The sequence below is a fragment of the Rattus norvegicus genome, chromosome 1, assembly GCF_021556685.1.
Source record: "Rattus norvegicus strain SHRSP/BbbUtx chromosome 1, alternate assembly SHRSP_T2T, whole genome shotgun sequence".
Taxonomy (NCBI): domain Eukaryota; kingdom Metazoa; phylum Chordata; class Mammalia; order Rodentia; family Muridae; genus Rattus; species Rattus norvegicus.
In genome coordinates, this window is record NC_141534.1 from 253,446,555 (window position 1) to 253,463,990 (window position 17,436).

The 17,436-nt window shown below is 46.2% G+C and overlaps 1 protein-coding gene across 9 annotated transcripts in view; it reads right to left on the reverse strand.

Moving 5' to 3' along the window:
• Positions 1–2,438: 2,438 nt before the first annotated feature.
• Pik3ap1 (phosphoinositide-3-kinase adaptor protein 1) overlaps positions 2,439–17,436 on the reverse strand; it is a 154,102-nt gene continuing 139,104 nt past the window's right edge. For 4 of the 9 annotated variants that reach the window (XM_087551242.1, XM_087551222.1, XM_087551216.1 and 1 more), the window contains 3 exons: positions 15,133–15,203; positions 13,799–13,935; positions 4,648–6,701 (listed from right to left, as the gene is read on the reverse strand). In XM_087551242.1, coding sequence (XP_087407368.1) covers positions 6,641–6,701; positions 13,799–13,935; positions 15,133–15,203 — 269 coding nt within the window. In that variant the 3' untranslated portion in view covers positions 4,648–6,640. 9 annotated transcript variants of the gene reach the window in all.

Sequence of the window (17,436 nt, forward strand, 5' to 3'; positions counted from 1 at the left end):
TGGGGAGAACTAGGCTGGCAAATACTCGGAGGTGGAAAGGACACAGGAAGGGAAAAAAAAAAACAAAACAAACTAAAGCATTCATTTGGGGAGGGTAAATTTAAAACCAGGAACTCTTATCCAAAAGCTGTTGCCTGTACATAGGATATGGTCTTCTATCTGGGCTGCCTTGTCTGGCCTTGGTGGGAGAAGGAAGCGCCTAGCCTCACAGAGACTTGAAGTGCCAGGGTAGGGAGATGGTGGGAGGGGGACATGGGGGAAGAAAAGGCGGGGGAGGTGTTGTGGAAGGGAGTGACCAGGGGTGGGGCCAGTGAGCAAGATGTAATGTGAATAAGTAAAAAAGCTAAAATAAAAAAATAAAATAAAATAAAATTAGGGACCCCTACAGTAATGAATAGGCAGGGCATATAAAAAGAAGACCAAACAAAAAAATTCACAATGTGACTGATCATTTAAGTGTTGTCCGAGCGGTGACAGGAATGGGCAATACAGGAGGAGACACCCTGTGTCAGTGGAGAATTTGGGAACATTTCGTGGAGGGAAGAACATATAAGGTCATCAATTCAATAACTCTATTGAGCATGTCCTCTGGTGTGGCATCAGTCAATAGAACTGTGGTAATGACTGGTGTAGAAAGGATTGGGAGATAGAGGGACTGATGAGAGAATAAACAAGTGTGGCTTCAAGTTCCTTGAGATGTGATCACCTCCAGACTGAACCAAAACTCAGGGGGCACCATCAAAGTTAGGTTTTGGGTGTAGTAGAGCAATTACCTAGCAAGCACAAAGCTCCGGGTTTCATCCCCTGCACTACAAGAAAATTGATGAGGATGATGGTGGTGATGATGATGATGATGGTGGTGATGATGGTGATGATGGTGGTGATGGTGATGGTGATGATGGTGATGGTGATGGTGATAGTGATGATGGTGATGGTGATGGTGATGGTGATGATGGTGATGGTGATGGTGATGATGATGGTGATGATGGTGATGGTGATGGTGATAGTGATGATGATGTTTTGTCAAACCAGGGAGTAAGAACCATGAATGTCTTATGAATATGTTATTTTTCTTCTAGATTAGCTTCATCCGCTGACACGTGGAGGCCAGAAGTGAAAGTAATGAGAGCCCACCTCTGGATGACAGTACAGACTCTTTCTGTAACAGTCTTACTAGGATCAAATATGTTTAAAGAACTGAGGACCCATACAACAAGTAAGAAAAACCCACACATTCTGACTCTTACTTGACCAGCCAAGTCTCAGGCTACAATGACAGTGTATCTTCTGGTCCCCACTCTCTGTCACACTTTTCTTGTATCTTGCGGTTTCCTCTCTCTGGTACACTTTTCTTGGAAGGACATTATCTTTTCAAGGCAGTCTGTTGGCACAGGTTTGTCTCCCAGCGTCCAAAGATGAGCCTCCACTATGAACTCAGAATGAGTCCCAGGCTAGTATGGCAACACCAGGAAACTCTGTCCCAAAACACCAATTCATTCAATCGGTGTGGTGTGTGTGTGTGTGTGTGTGTGTGTGTGTGTGTGTGTGTGTTCAATCATATATATTTATAGTCAGTCATGTATATATTTATAGTCAAACACACACACACACACACACACACACACACACACACACACATCTTTGGTGGTGTTGGGGTTGAATCCAGACTTGAACATGCTGGGCAACTGCTCTGTCACTGACATACATGACCAGTTTTTGATGACTAGAGTGTTTGTTACTTGGTTTTGCATTGTGATACAAGGCCTTACAATAGAGCCTAGACTGGCCTGGAAACTCTGGACCTTACAGGCACATTGCCTCCTTGAACTTCTTTTTCTTCTTCTTCTTTCTATTTGTCTTGGCAGTCACTTCAGGAAGATGAGGGGAGAGTTCCTGCCACTTTCCAAGTTTTCCTGTTCTGGCTGAACTGTTCTAGAAATTTGCTATCATGTTGAGTTCTTTCTTTAGGAAGCTCTCAGTCAAAACATTTATTTATATGGGCAGACAAGACGGCTTAGAGGGCCAAGGTGCCTTCAATCCTTGTAACCTGAGTTTGGTCTCTGGGAACCACATGGTAGGAGGAGGGAACCCCGCCCTACAAATTGTCCTCTGACCTCCACAACTGTGCTGTGGGACAGAAATCTGCCCACCCCATCCACCTCCCATGACACACAAATGAAGAAAAACTCTAGTTTGGGGACTTCAGAGCAATCAAGTCCATTAATTTCTTTGCATGGTTCATATTTCATTGTATCTGACTCAGTTTTATTTGGCTTTTGTTGTCTGAGTTCTTGTTTGGTTTTGCTTGGTTTGAGTTCCTTAAGATAGAATCTCAATGTAATTCAGGCTAATCTTGAGATCACTAAGTAGCCCAGGCTGCCCTCAAACTCATAATCTTTCTGTCTCTGCTTGGATTGTAGAGACTCAACACCACACTCTGCCCTCACCCAGTGGTTTTTTTCTTTAATTAATTAATCTATTACAATGATTAAAGGCAAGAAACACCAGGTGTCACATAATATGAAGCTCTGGGGCTGGAGGTTTCACAATTGTAGAGCACGCACACAACATGAGGAAAGTAGGCCATGAGTTCGATGCCGTCTCCTTGCCCTCTTCTTCTCCTCACCCATCCCACCCCCACACAAAGATCCTAGCTACTTAGGTGGTGATGACTCCAATAGGCTGCCTCCATGCTCCTTCAGAAGGGGTTCCCTGCCTTGGCCTTGTCTTCTCAGACTTGGAGCCACCTGGACACCAAGCACAAAGCTGTGAGTTTCAGAGGTGATGGAGTGCACAGCTGTGACATCATGATGTGGGCTCACGCAGTGAGCAGCTGACTGAACTAGAAGCAGAGCTTCCTGCTTGCCAAGCAAAGATTCCCGTCCTAACACCACACTGTCTCTTCGGGTACAGAAAAATAAAACTGCCTTCCACTCTGTGGATGAGACGAGCGTTGGCAGGCTAGCCTGGGAACCTTTCTTTTTCTATGAGAAAATGAATTCCAAGTTGTGTCTGAGAATTCTAAATCCGTGTTTTACCCTCCCACTAATCCTCCCACTACCCTGGGAAGCCTCATGTCTGGCCAGCAGGAATGAATGAAAACTATTTTATATTCTTAATAACATGCTTGGAAACCAAAACAATTTACATATGCACCCAAAGCAAATATCTTATAGTCAGATTCCTCCAGTTTCAGGTTTAATTACTCGCCTTTCTCACACACTGTTCCCTGCGGAGGAGCGCAGGATACGCACTTGCTTCCTTGGAGTATGTGGGAAAGGAATCTCAAAACCCCAGCTCTAGGGCTGTTACTGACCTGGCTTGGCTCCCCTTCGCCTTTGTTTGTTTTTAATAACAAAGGACTGGGAGAGTAACTATCTGTTTGATTTGCTAGATCAGTCATTAGAGTGGTCTAGATGCATAATAATTGTGTGGCTACAGCAAAGCAGGAGGAGTCATCAGAATCCGTTAAATATGCCAATTTAAATGATTTGCTTGGAACATCAACTTCTCATTCATACTTAGTCTCTCAGTCTTTGTACCTTGTTGCTTCTGTAGTTGGTTGTTTGTGTCTAGGAGTGAACATATGATAAGGAAAAGTGCTGTCAGACTGTGTTGACGGAGGCTGCAGTGAACATCACCATTGCTTTTCTGTCTGTTGAGCTCCCTGGTAAAATCTGGAGGAAGGAAGGCAGTGGAGAAGCTATCATCCATGCGCCAGAGAAGATCTGGAGACCATCTTCATCTACCTGTTTATTTTCAGCTTCTGGTCCTCATTGCATTAGAAAAAAATCCGCGTTTTTATTTTATATAACGCATTCCTAAATGTGTTCTGTATGTAAAGGACGAATAAATGAGTGCTTCAGGTATGGTTCTCTTTCTAGGTAATTAGAATATTCTAACCATTAAGAACAAACTTCAGTAATACCATCCAGGTGACAGGTGATTCATCCGGATTCTCCCTCCTCCTTCTTCCTCTTCCTCTTCCTCCTCTTCCTCCTCACACAGCTAACCAGCTTGCTGTAGCAGGAGTTATGGCTACACCACTTTGGCTCCCAGAGGATCACCCATGCGCATGCACATGCATGTGCACACACACACACACACACACACGGACACAGACACACACACACACACACACACACACACACACACACACACACACACTAGTTTATTTTAAATACCTTGGCTTGGCTACCTCAAAGGCTCCTAAGCCTTCCCCTGCTACCCCAGGTCCAATCGGGGAAGTGGCCAGTGACTACTTACCTGAATGAAATCTCACATGACTACTTGGCTTTATCTCCTGCCACTTCTGTGTTCCATTCTTCTTCCCAGAGCCATCACGAATCTCTCTGGTTCCTCTCTCATCCTAGACTGTGCAACTCTAAGTGTCCCACCCCATGCCTAGTCATTGGCTATTGGCATCTTTAACGATTGATCAAAAACCAATTGGGGAGGAGGACCTTTATTTAGCATTTGGGCACTCAGACTCCTGATTGAATCAAAGCATTAGAACCAATCTCCAACAGCTTGCTGGGTCAGGGAATATCTCCTGAGAACTTAAGACTGACCACACCCAACTCTGATCAGTTCTATGTACCTCCCAAAAGCATCATGTTCATTAGACCCAGGCTCCTCAAAAAGCACTTTGAATTTTGTTTTCTATTTATTTCGATATAAGAATAAAATGTAATAATATATCCAAACATTGCACAAACAGCCATGTTGTTATTTATCAAAGTTCACCAGAATATGTATACTAGCCTAAGTTTGGTAGCCAAAAGGGGCTTAAGATAACAAGATACAACTCTTTTATCAAAACTCTCAAAATGGGGAATGATAAAGAACAGGACAACCACACTGATGTCATCTTTGTTCTTCTACATGATATTCTCTTACGTCTCCCAAACAAGTGACAGGAGGATTGAGGGACACTTCCAGAATGGCTACCATGTTCCAGGTTCTCTGTGAGATACTTTGTGAAAATACTCTCCCATGGTGGACATGATCAATGGCAGGTTTTATATAACAACTCAAGAGTCCCCCAGAAGTTAAACCCAGGAAGTGTTGGACCATGGAAAGAGATTGAAAGGAGAACCTTTAATTATGAGAAAAGGATCCAGTAAGAATACACTTGAACAGATCAATAATAATATATATCTATATGGGATTGGACAAAGGTTTCATGAGAAACAACGACATTACTTGTATTCTAAAAGGACCCCTTCTGATAACTTTACCGTGTACATAGCTAAAATTAAGGATCTGTGGTTTGAAGGTAGATTTATATAATAGGAACTCAACATTCATAAAATGGTTACAGTTCTGTACTCTACATATTTACCAGGTTGATTGTAACAGTATGTAGTAACAGTATATTGTTATGGGGAGAAAATATTTTAGCTTCTTTCTGTCACTTCTTCAAGATCCTCAGGAGAGAAAAATAATTAAGGGTCCTGCTCCTTCTTTATAGCTAGAACTAAGACATATAAAGGCCATATTATATTCTGGTTCTGATCATTTTCAGTGATTTCCTATAACACAACTAGTTTGACAGCATTCTGAGGTACAAAAGCCCAAAGTGAAGGCAGTAGCTGATAGTCCCATGCCTGGGAGATACAGACGAGGGTAATGTCAAGAAGGCTGATAGTGAGGTATGGCTCTATTTCTACATTTGGAGAATTCTTATGAGAGGGAGGGGATTGGGCTTCTTAAAGACACAAAGTGTGCTGACAGGGGCTGGGGAGATGGATCAGTAGATAAAGTGCTTGCTGTCCAAGCATGAGGACCAGTATTCAGATCCCAAGTATCCCACAGATGTTGAGGGGGCATGGCAACCTGCCTGTGATTTCAGCACCGGGAGAGTGGAGCCAGGAGATCCCTGGAACAAGCTAGACTAATTGTACCAGTCATCTCTGAGTTCAGTCGAGAGCCTGGCTCTGCCTCAGTGAACAGAGAGTGACAGAGACTTCCAACATTGCTTCTAGTCTGCACACAGAGGTGCATACATATGCCCACAGACATACAGACACACATCTGCATGTACACACCATACACATACACATTCAAAGAGGGTGATGACAGAGCCACCTGTTTCACACTTCTGGGGGACCCCAAATGGCACAGTGGAGCAAGAGTCTGGCTTAACCCCCTTTTCAGCTTGTCGTATGTGACCAGTCCCAGGACAAACATAGACTGTGAAAGAACTACTTCAAAGTTAGGTCCCTTCTTACCTCTGCTGGAAGGGCTATAATCACTTCCAGAAATTAAGCTGCACTACCAGGTCTGTACAGGCTGATAGATGTTTCCTACAGTATGCTCACTTGTTAAGCACATGCCCATTGGTCTTGGTAAGCTCCCTCTCTAGGATAGGAGAGGTGAGTATTTTCATCCTTTCAGCAAATAAGAATGTGAACCAATATATTTGGTGACATTGAACAAAGTCGCCTTCGTCTCAGGTTTCCTCATGCCTTAATAATGTCTTCAAGGATCACCCAAACCAGCAGGGCTACACCATCACCAGTGACAGTGGGTCTCCAGGTCCATAGTCATGCAGAAAACTCAATATGAAGACTTCATCAAGAGGCTGAGAATGGCTAGTCTTAAAAGTCCCGAAGTAGGCCGGATCTAGGAGGTGGAATCAGCGACCTCTGGGTGGAACTGGCGGAGGAGGATGATGGAAGGGCTCCCGGGTTAGAGGCCTGTGACGAAAAATAAAGCAACTCTGTAAAACAACTAACCAGATCAAAGAGCTCCTGGGTATCCACAACCTGTGGCTAATTTGAAGTGACATGTAAAAGACACTGTCTTTGGTCAAGGAGTCAAGACACAAGACTACAAATGTCTCATGACATAGATGCCATAGCTTCTGATCCCTGAACATAGGGACCACCAGTGGAGGTAGTGACAAATGCTAGTGCCCAAGCTCCATCCTTGTGGTGGTTTGAATACACTTGGCCCAGGGAGTGGAACTATTAGGATGTGTGGCCTTGTTGGAGGAAGTGTGGCACTGTGGGGGTGGTCAATGGGACCCTCCTCCTAGCCACATGGGAGCCAGCCTGCTCCTGGCTTCTATTGGATGAAGATGTAGAACTCTCACCTCCTTCCTTGCCGTGCCTGCCTGGACACAGCCTTGTTCCCTGCCTTGATGATACTGGATTGAAACGCTGAACTTCTAAGCCGGCACTAATTAAATGTCCTTTATAAGGGTTGCCTTGGTCATGGTATCTGCTCACAGCAGTAAAACCCTAACTAAGGCAACCTCTGTTTATCACACTCTCTTGAGCTCAGTATAAGGCCTTTCCACCGTCTCCCAGTCACAAAGCCCTTGAATTAACTATGTCTTTCATTTTCTGTTGCTCTGTCACCCTTGGGTCTTGTTGACCCTGGAGGGACTGCATTTCTCACAGTTACCTAAGCCCCAGTGACTTCCTTGGAACCATTACCAACTTGCCCTTCTCACCCCAGGGTCAGGTTGCAGACAAACAGAGATAGTCCCACTGCCTCAGTGCCTACTGAAGTCATCCAAACTAGTGACCCTAGGTCTATTTGACCCTGCCCTAACTTACTGTTTCTCATGGGAACCACAATAAAAGGCCCATGCTGATTTCTGACCCTTGTCCCCTCTGCCCCCTGACCCACATGTGCATGTCCCAGTATGAACACTTGCGGTGTGGTGCCCCCTTCCCCCTGCTCTGGAGAACCATGAATCCAGCACACTATCTTCTCAATAGCAGCTGTCTCTTGTCTTCTGTTGACCGTGCTGTATCTATATAACAATAAGGCCTAGATGTTAAATGCCAGCAATTCCAATAGGCAGCCTGGGTAGAACTCACTATTGTAGTGAGGTAGGCAGAAAGAGGGACAGAGAATTCCAGTGCCTGCTTCCGGCTTCCTCACTGGAACGCTGCCATCCCAACTGTGTGCTGCCCACCTGAAAGTCCCTCTTCATGTTCTTCTGCGTGGATCTTTGTAAGGTCCTAAGTGACACTCCAGGTAGACCAGGGTGGGTCTATTTACAGATCGGCCCAATGATTACAGATAGTTCTTCCATGTGTGTGCTGTAAAACCAATATTTAGTCTCCAGGAAGCAAATCAATAATGTCCAGAAAGAGAGCTTTGTTGGTTACCATAACTGAGCTGTGTAACCCTGGAGCCGCGTAGACCAGGATGGAGTTAATCTGTGAGTAAATATTTGCTAAATGCCTCCCGCACAGCGCTTTTGAAGAGGTCAAGGAAGTGACGAGAGTTGGGAAAGAAGAGGCTGTGTCCTGGGGACAAGAGAGGGAGTCAGACATAGCAAAGAATAACCACAGATACCCACAGGAGAGGAGGGCTCTGTGCGTTGGTCACAGAATTGCTGGGCTTTTTTCAGTGAAAACAAAGGAGTGGTGTCCTTCCTTCTGTCTCTCTTCAAGGCTCCTGCCCTATGAACTATGGATCAGGCCACACCTCTTAAGCAAGTTTAGGCAATTCCTTCCTTTCTGCAAACATTTGCCCACAATTCACATCCTGTGTGCGGCACACAGCAGGTAATAGGATCTGGCCTCAATATACTGTGTGTGTGTGTGCATGGGACAGAGAATGTGCAAAATCAGGAGACCATCCTGTGTGACAGGAGAAGCTCAGACCTTAAGGTACATCTATGCATGGATGTTCATATATACAACTCTCCCCCACTCTCTCTCCCACCTCTCTCTGTGTCTCTCTCTGTGTATCTTTCTGTCTCTGTCTCTCTGTCTCTCTCTATCTCTGTCTCTCTTCCTCCCTGCTTTCTGTCTCTATCTCTGTTTCTCCTTTCTTTCCTCTTTTTCTCTCCTCTCCCCTCTGTTTCTCTCATTCTCTCTCCTCTCTATCTCTCTCTCTCTCCTCTCTCTGTCTTCTCTTCCCTCTTCCCTTTCTCTGTCTCTCCTCTCTGTCTGTCTGTCTGTCTGTCTGTCTGTCTGTCTGTCTCTCTCTCTCTCTCTCTCTCTCTCTCTCTCTCTCTCTCTCTCTCTGTGTGTGTGTGTGTGTGTGTGTCAACTTCAACGACCATGTTTTCTCATCTGCCCAATCAATGCAATGTGGGTGCTTCAAGATGACATGCAAATTAGTTAGCAGCACCACACCTGGCCTAGAGTAAGCAATCAGAAAGTTAATTGAGAAATCTCACTATAAAGATGAACAGTCTAGTCTGACACCTTTCCTCATGAACCGTACAGTCTGCCTTCCTCTATGAGACAGTCCCATCGCCCTCTGGTCTCCTCTCTCACCTCGAAGTTGCACTAACACACCTGCAAGTACATCAATTTAGATTTGCTCCGTTGGCCAGCTCCACTAAAGGATCAGAAGCCCCGTCCCGGGGAGATGGGTTCATGTTGGCAGGTATAACAGAACCAGGGAAGCTAAAGGACAGTATGTCCAAACTGGGAGTGGTTTGTGCAGAGACTGCCTTCTCCGATCCGATGCTAAGAAGCTGAAAACAGCTGCACCCTGGCCACTCCTAATCCGGTGAGTTTTCACTGGTGATGTTTGATTCAAGAACCCAGCAACACTGATCTTGACAATGTTTTTTGAAAGCGAGGTTTAGGTTCCTAGGCCTTCATGTACACACCATCTACTTTAAACAGTCTCTTATGGCACAGACCTAACTGGCCTCAAAATCTTGGCAATCCTCCTGCCTCAGCCTCCAGAGTGCTGGGATTTACAGACACCACATCTGGCTTGATGGCTAATTCTGCAAGAGCTTAGGAAGTCCAACCCACGCATAACCACACCACTTTCATAATAGGTATTTGTTATGTTCCCAATTTGTGTCTGTTAGTATACCAGACGTTGGGGAGAATTAAAAAACAATCATTCAAAAGTAATTTCTAGGTTTGGGAGACAGCCTATTTGATTCAGCACTTGTTGTACAAGTACGAGGACCTTAGTTGAATCCCATGTAAAACTTGGGTACATCGTGATGGGGTATTTGCAATCAAAGCCCTGGGGAGGCAGAGACAGAAGGATCCCTGTGGCTTGTGGTCTAGTCACCCTACTCTGCAAGCTCCAGGCCAAAGAAATACTTGTGTAAAAATAAAAAAAAAGAGCAAAAAACAAAACAGAGACCCTTAGGTTATCCTCACAGGGACACACACAATTTCAAGATCCACTTGAGGAGAGGAATAGAAACACTGTTTGTAGCACGGGATATAACAGACTAGAAAACCTGAAACAAAGTGTCACTCAGTGTAGATCCATGGGAAAGGCTTCCTAGAGGAGGAATGCTTGGACCAAGTCTGAAAGAATGTACACACAATGGAAGTGAGTAGAAGGAGAAACTTTCAGGTAACGGGAGAAAATGTACTGGAGAAACAATACATTTCTGAGACTGTCTAAGGCATGAAACGTAGTGGAGCACAGGCTTGTGGCTGGACAAGGCCAGGGCACACTAAAGTACACAGAATCCAATTCAGAGCTTCTTACAGGAAATGACATCAGAAGCTTCTGTTCTAGAAAGTGCCCTTGACTATGGTGTAGAGGAGGGACCTGGGGGGACAGGGAGGTAAGTGGGGGGCCTCAAGAATGAACCAGATGCTAGAAGGTGGGAAGATGATCACTGACAGGGCGAATGGATAAATGCCTGGAGAGACACTGGACGTGGGAGCTGTGAATCCAGGTGGAGTCCCAGGCTTGGGAACTCATGAGGAAGTGGTTTGGGGTAGGGAGAGAAAGGTAGCTCGCTTGGTAGGCTCGGCGCTTTATAGGCTGTGTCTGAGATACCATGGTGCATGTGATTTCAGGTCCCCAGCCAACAGCCGGAAGTAGATGGTACAGATGGAGAAGAAGGCACCAGGCTGTCTGCTGGCAGTGGTTGTGGCTCTGCCAGTGACAATGTGGAACCTGCAGAGGCACGAACCAAAGCTTGGGTCACGAGGGACTGAGGCTGCACCAGGAAGAAGAGAATGTTGAAGAGAACATGGGACTACAGGTTCCCAGAGGGGAGGGAGCTGGGGACATGTAGCCACCCTCCCTTGTGTCTATCAGCAGATCAGCCATTCAAGATGGTCAGAGAGCATCCCACCTTATTCTCTACTCAAAGGCTGCTTCTTTTTATCCAGAAACCTGCACACATCCTTACAACGCAAGCACCTATTTGCAGATCCTTTTCAAACCAAAATGCACACAAGCCTCAAGTTCTGTTAATTACAGGACTCCACAAATACCAATTTTCCTTAGCAGTGTGCTTTAGTTCTCCCTGTCTTTATCGTAACATGCTTCCCAGATCCCCAGACAGTCCGTCTCCCTTCCCTTCTCACACAGTTAAATCCATATAAAATCCAGGGCACAGCAATGCGTGTCTGTCTGTCAGGGGAGGCAAACCGCAGGATTCTGGGTGCTTGCTGGCCGGCCGGTATGGCCAATGGCTAAGCTCTCGGTTCAGTGAAAAAGACATTCTCACAGTTAAATGTGCCCCACCTTCTAATCCTTTAATATCTGGCAGTAGTTTTCCTGACTCCTCTCTGTTCCTTTTCCATTGACAACAATGTCAACGACATCAACAGCAATAACAAAATCCCTACATGAGCTTACGGCTACATTTTCAAGATTGCCACCTCCTGTCTTGGTACAATCAAGACAGGGTGGCTCCAGAGCCCTCAACCTTCAGAAATAAAGTCTTGGATCTTGGATCTCCTCCTCTCTGACACCTAGACCTTCTTGGCCATGTGTAACATAATGACTAGAAGATCCAAGCTGTCAATCAGAGTATCTCTCCGCCCACTTCCCAGCCTCAGGCTCTACCCCTGCAAGAGGCGATGAGCATAAACAGGCTTTGGAGAGCATGCAGTAAGCCGTGCACTGAGCGTGTTTGACATAAGCACTGCCACATAGTAAGCAGTCATTGAGTAACAGCATTTATTACCGGGATCGCTCCTGCCAAGCCCCACCCCCACCGAGTACATAGGGACTTTCAAGCCACATCATACAAACTCAGGGCAAGGGCTGGGGTTATCACATGCATTCCTCTGGGAGCAGGAATACCCTCGTGTGCATCCCCTAGGCTGCACCAGGGGAACGAGCCTATGACTGCTGCATAGTGTGGGGCTATCAGATGTTTGTGCAGCAGGTGTCAGTAGAGGAATGTCGCTGGAAGCGGCTGGGAAAGCAATAAATAGCAAAGGCCAAGATGGAGAGAAACAGAGAGGCACGGCCTCACTAGTCAGCTTGAGCCACTCTTTCTTTCACTCCACAGACCATAAAGAATGTTCCTCCAGAGGCCCCTGTACCCAGTGAGCACAAACGGAAGTAAGAACCCAGCAAGTGAGTCACTCTAGCCTGGGCTCATCTTTAAAACCCCAGGTGTCTATCCCTCTCTTGTACAAATATATCCGCATAGTCTTCATCTCCCGCCACAGTCATTACTACTCCGTGAGGAAGCTCACATAGTAACCCCATTTTATAGACAGGAATGTGGAGGCACAAAAATGTTAAATAACTCATCCAAGTTGATGAGTGATAGCAGGACACTTAACCCCAGGGCCACTCCAGAGTCTGGCTCACCCCACAGCCCCAGACCAGGATGTTTTTTTGCCTTCCCTTCTAATTTTATCTCCTGCTCCCAAGAAGCCCAGAACCCACCATACAGTGAATTCAATACTATGAACGTAATTCTAACCAGACAAATAGAAATTAAGGGGACTAGGGAGATGGCTCATTTGTTAAAGTGTTTACAATGCAACCATTAGGACCTGAGTTTGCAACCCAAGCGCCCACATAAAATCCAGGGCACAGCAACACAAGCCTATAATCCCAGCAGGAGAGGCAGACAGAAGGAGCCTGGGAGTTTACTGGCCGGCCCGTATAGAGAATGGCTAAGCTCACGGTTCAGTGAAAAAGACGTCACACGAATATGCACATACATACACACGTATGCATTAAAAGTTAAAATTCGTTTCAGGAGCTGGAGAGATGGCTGTGCAGTTAAGACCACTTGCTATCCTTCCAGAAGATCCAAACTTGGTTCAGAGCACTCACGCTGCCTGTAAGTCCAGTTCCAGGGGAACAATGTCGTCTTCTGGCTTCTAAAGGCACCTGTACACATGCGGTGCTGTGTATATATATGGACACATGCAGACGTGAAAATGAAAACATTAAAACAGATATCTAAAAGATTATTTTAAATGCTGATAGTCATGTGAAGGTCCTTCGCTTACGAACGTAAACTTAAGTGTGTTATTTAAGTATATAAAGCGTGAGCAGCTAAGCTGGGTGTGGTGGTTCGTGCCTGTAATTCTAACCTTCAGGAGGCTCAGGCAGGAGGATTAAGAGTTTGAAGCCAGCCTGAAGGATATAGTGAGAACCTATCTCAAAAAAATAATAAAAAATAAAAAAACCTAGAGCTGGAGGGCGGGAGAGATGATGGTTCCGCAGGAAGAACAGTTATTGGTCCTCCAAAGGAGCTGTGTGTGGTGCCCAGCACCCATCACCACGGTCTGTAGCTCCAGTTCTGGGGGAGCCCAGGTCTCTGGCTTCTTCGGACATGTAAACTCACGTGGATATACCCACATGCAGACGCACATATCTACATGTGATTTAAAATATATAAATAAATATTGCTTTAAATCAAGGGCAAAACCAAGCAAAGCAAAAGTCATGGCATACTGGTATTTGCGAGGGAATAAAGTATCGCTGTCTACTGAAGAGACTGAAGTACACGAACTACAGTATTTCCATTGACTGTGTCCTTGCCCTTTGGTCACTTTAGATGTCCCTAAATCCTCCTTTCCCTTACAGTTAAGAGAGCATGAAGATGACGTCATGTGGACTTCCATGTTACCTCTGTGAAGCAGCTCGAGGAGGCACCCTAGGAGGTCTCTCAAGGATCCCGACGGGTGTTCCGGTTACAACTGGAGCTCCATCCACCTGGGTAGGACCTGGGCCACGACTCCGGGTAATTTCAGGGACTTCATTGTCCTACAGAGTGCAAGATGAGAAAAGAAGGTGATGCTGTACAAAGCACATTGGCATCCACAGCCGCACAACGGGGGATAGCCCCCCACCCTTGTTAGGCTTTGGCTGTCCCCAAACCAAGGGTCAAACCGGTGGCAATGGCAGTTTTTCATATCCTTCTGCTGTTGCCAAGGAACATAACGTTACTAAGATGATTATAAACTTCCAGAACTCGGGGTTGGGGATTTAGCTCAGTGGTAGAGCGCTTGCCTAGCAAACGCAAGGCCCTGGGTTCGGTCCCCAGCTCCAAAAAAAAGAAAAAAAAAAAAAAAAAAACCAAAAACTTCCGGAACTCAAAATCCTGGCTTCTCCAAGTATGGCCTGCTATCTGCTAACACCAGTACTGCCTGAAAGTTTGCGAGAGTGCTCTCCCTATGCCCATTCTCCTGAGTCTTCAGAGTTCTTAGTGACTCACATAATCCCTTGGGCTCAAATCAGCCACTGGTCACCAGGTCAGGACAGACACTGACACAAACAGCCCAACTTGGAATGGGGCCACACCCTACATCAGCTGAACCTCTCACTCAGCTCAGAAGACTCTGGGCTAGACAGCATGTCACTCCTCATGCAGAAATTCAGGGAAGGCCAGTGTACAGAGGGGGATGAAATCAGAGACTATATATTCTGGGCTCTGGGACATATAGGACAATCCCATAGCTCCATATAGCAAGATTCGGGCTTCTGATCTGGGGCCAGCATGATGCTGCCCCTGGAATCCCCAACTCTCATATAGCTCCTTCCTGCAGACACCCACTTCTGATTGAGGAATCTGAATGGATCTGCCTATCCCTGGCTATGCTCCCCACCCCTTTCCTTTATACAGGGGCAAAATTCAGATAGTGAAAGGTCAATCATTACAAAGTAAAATGAATGGAAAACATTCATAGTTTCCCGCAACCTCCACCTCTAACTCATCTCAGGACATTTTCCTCTCCTACAAAGAAAACCCCAGACCCCCTCATTCCTTCCACCCTCCAGCCCCACCAGCCACCACCCCTCATCCTGTCTCTCTGGATTTGCCCATTCTATGGTATTTCATACAAATGGCTTCCCATAACACGTGACCTTCTGTGGATCACTTCCTTCCCCCTGGATTCCTTTCCCTTGTGATAAAACGACCCCCGGAGACCAGACAGGCGGAGAGGAAGTCCCGCCTCTCACCTCATTGTCGCCCTCCATTCCACTGCTCACGCTGAGAAGGCTCCGTGTACTCGATCGGTTACTCGTGCTGCCTGAAGGGCAGAAACAACATCAGCTGGACTGTGGATCCCCTCAGGAGAGAGTGAGGTGGGGAACTCCAGCCCAGACTTATTTATAGCAATGGAAACAGTACATAAAAACCTGAGAGTCTGCTAAGAGTAGCCACCTCAAGCCATTCCGTTAGAGTTCGGCTTTTCTGTTAGCGTCGTATAAAACGGTGTGCTTTCTGATGACCACTTTGGGCTTAATAGCTACCATTTACCCAGGGCTTACCTCACGTGGAGTGCTTTCAAAAGCGTGATTGCCATTTAATCCCTTTGAAAATCCTATTTGATGTTAGAGCTTTGATTTGACAGACACGGAAGTAGAGGCACTCAGGGTTTCAGTTGCTCTAAATCTACAAGCTGGTGTGTGTGTGTGTGTGTGTGTGTGTGTGTGTGTGTGTGTGTGTGTGTGTTTTAAGTGTAGTCTTGCAGCTTAATTATGAATTACAGGTCCAGGATGTATGTATGACATAGATGAGCCCTCTACTAAGAAATTACACCCCAAAGCCAAACAATAGACCAGGCTGTGGGTGGGGCTCCATGTTAGCATGCACGGGCCTGGGTCTATTCCCCAGAACCACACAACCAGAAATGCACAGTACAAGTTCAGAAGTCTAATTTATGCTCACAGCAGGGATTCTGTGTGAGAAGCCCTTTTTCAGTTAGGAATTTACCACCTATGTCATTAAAATCGCATTACCCCCGTAGAGCTTCGTGGAAATGTGTATTAGTCAATATGCCGGCTTGTGTAATAATGCAGGTAGAACTAAGAAAGCGAATTGTAAAATTTGAGTTTGTGTTCTGAGACTGAGTCTCATGACCCAGCTGTGCTGTGGCTGACCTAGATCTTGCTATGTAGAACACAACCACCATGTTGGGGTTAAATGCTCTCAGATACTCTCTAGGTGCCCCATCTAGAAACAATCCCTGAGCCCTGGGTCTCCACGTCTGAGCCTCCACATGTCATCGGATGCTGTCCCTCCTCGGCTCCACAGCAAACCAAACGATGTTCTGAAGTTGACGAGTCAGCAAGAAGTAAACCAGTCACAGGCACTGGCTCCATGACTGGAAATTCACACCATCAGCTCCTACTCCCCCTTCCCTTGGCATTCCTAAACCTACAACCACAATGTCTGGCTCTAAACCTGGGCCCCCTGATGTTGTCTTCCCTCTGGGCTCATGGCTGACCCAGGGCTCCCTTGGCTGCTGTTGGTAAGCAATCCCTGGTCTTGATCCCCAGACTCTGCTCTTACGTTGGGGGAGGGAGGCAGTACCATGTCACTGTCATCAGAGAAGGGTCAGCATCTAACTCATGCTATTCTTGTGGTTCCCTCCATCAGGAGCCCCTAAAGACAGGCTCCTTTCATCTTTCTGTCTCCAGCAGATGAATAAAGTGAGAGGAAAAAGGGACCAGTTATAATATAACCTCGGGGCCAGATAATCCACAAGGCTAACAGCTGTCCCACAATCGGGCTTTTGTTCTCTAAACATAACCCTAATTACTGGAGCTTAATTACTTAGTTATAACCGGTTTGACCTGCAACTGTCTTTCTGTGGGTCCCAAGAGATGACAGCTGTGCCATAATAAAAATAGTGGTGAGCGGGCTGGAGAGATGGCTCAGCGGTCAAGAGCACTGAACTGTTCTTTCCAGAGGTCCTGAGTTCAATTCCTAGCAACCACACATGGTGGCTCACAACCATCTGTAATGAGATCTGATGCCCTCTTCCGGTGTGTCTGAAGACAGCTACAATGTACATATATAATCAATCAATCAATCAATCTTAAAAAAAAAAAACAAACTGGTGCTCACAGGGTGTGACTCCAGAGTAGAGGGCAGCTGGTGGCTTGGTGCCTGACTCCCCCCGCCCCTCCCCCCCATCCTCCCTCCCTCCCCGCAACCCACCCTCCCACTCTCCCTCCCTGCCAAGGAACTCATTCTATTTGGAAGGCGGAGCTTCCCTGGGTAAAAGCACGGTTAGATCTGGATCTGACTCCCTCTGTTCGCTTGCCAGAAAACTCAAGACCTGTTTTCTAAGCCCTAATTGTTATCCAGGAGATGCCAGTTTCACTGTCTTGGGTGAACTGGGTCAGACAGGGACATGCCTGTCATGGGGCAGGCAAATAGCAATTGTGTGATTTAGGGAAGCAGCTATGCCTATCATTTTTAATTTTAAGGCAGTTTATCAACCTTTAGAGACCCCCTTCTCCACAGCATCTATA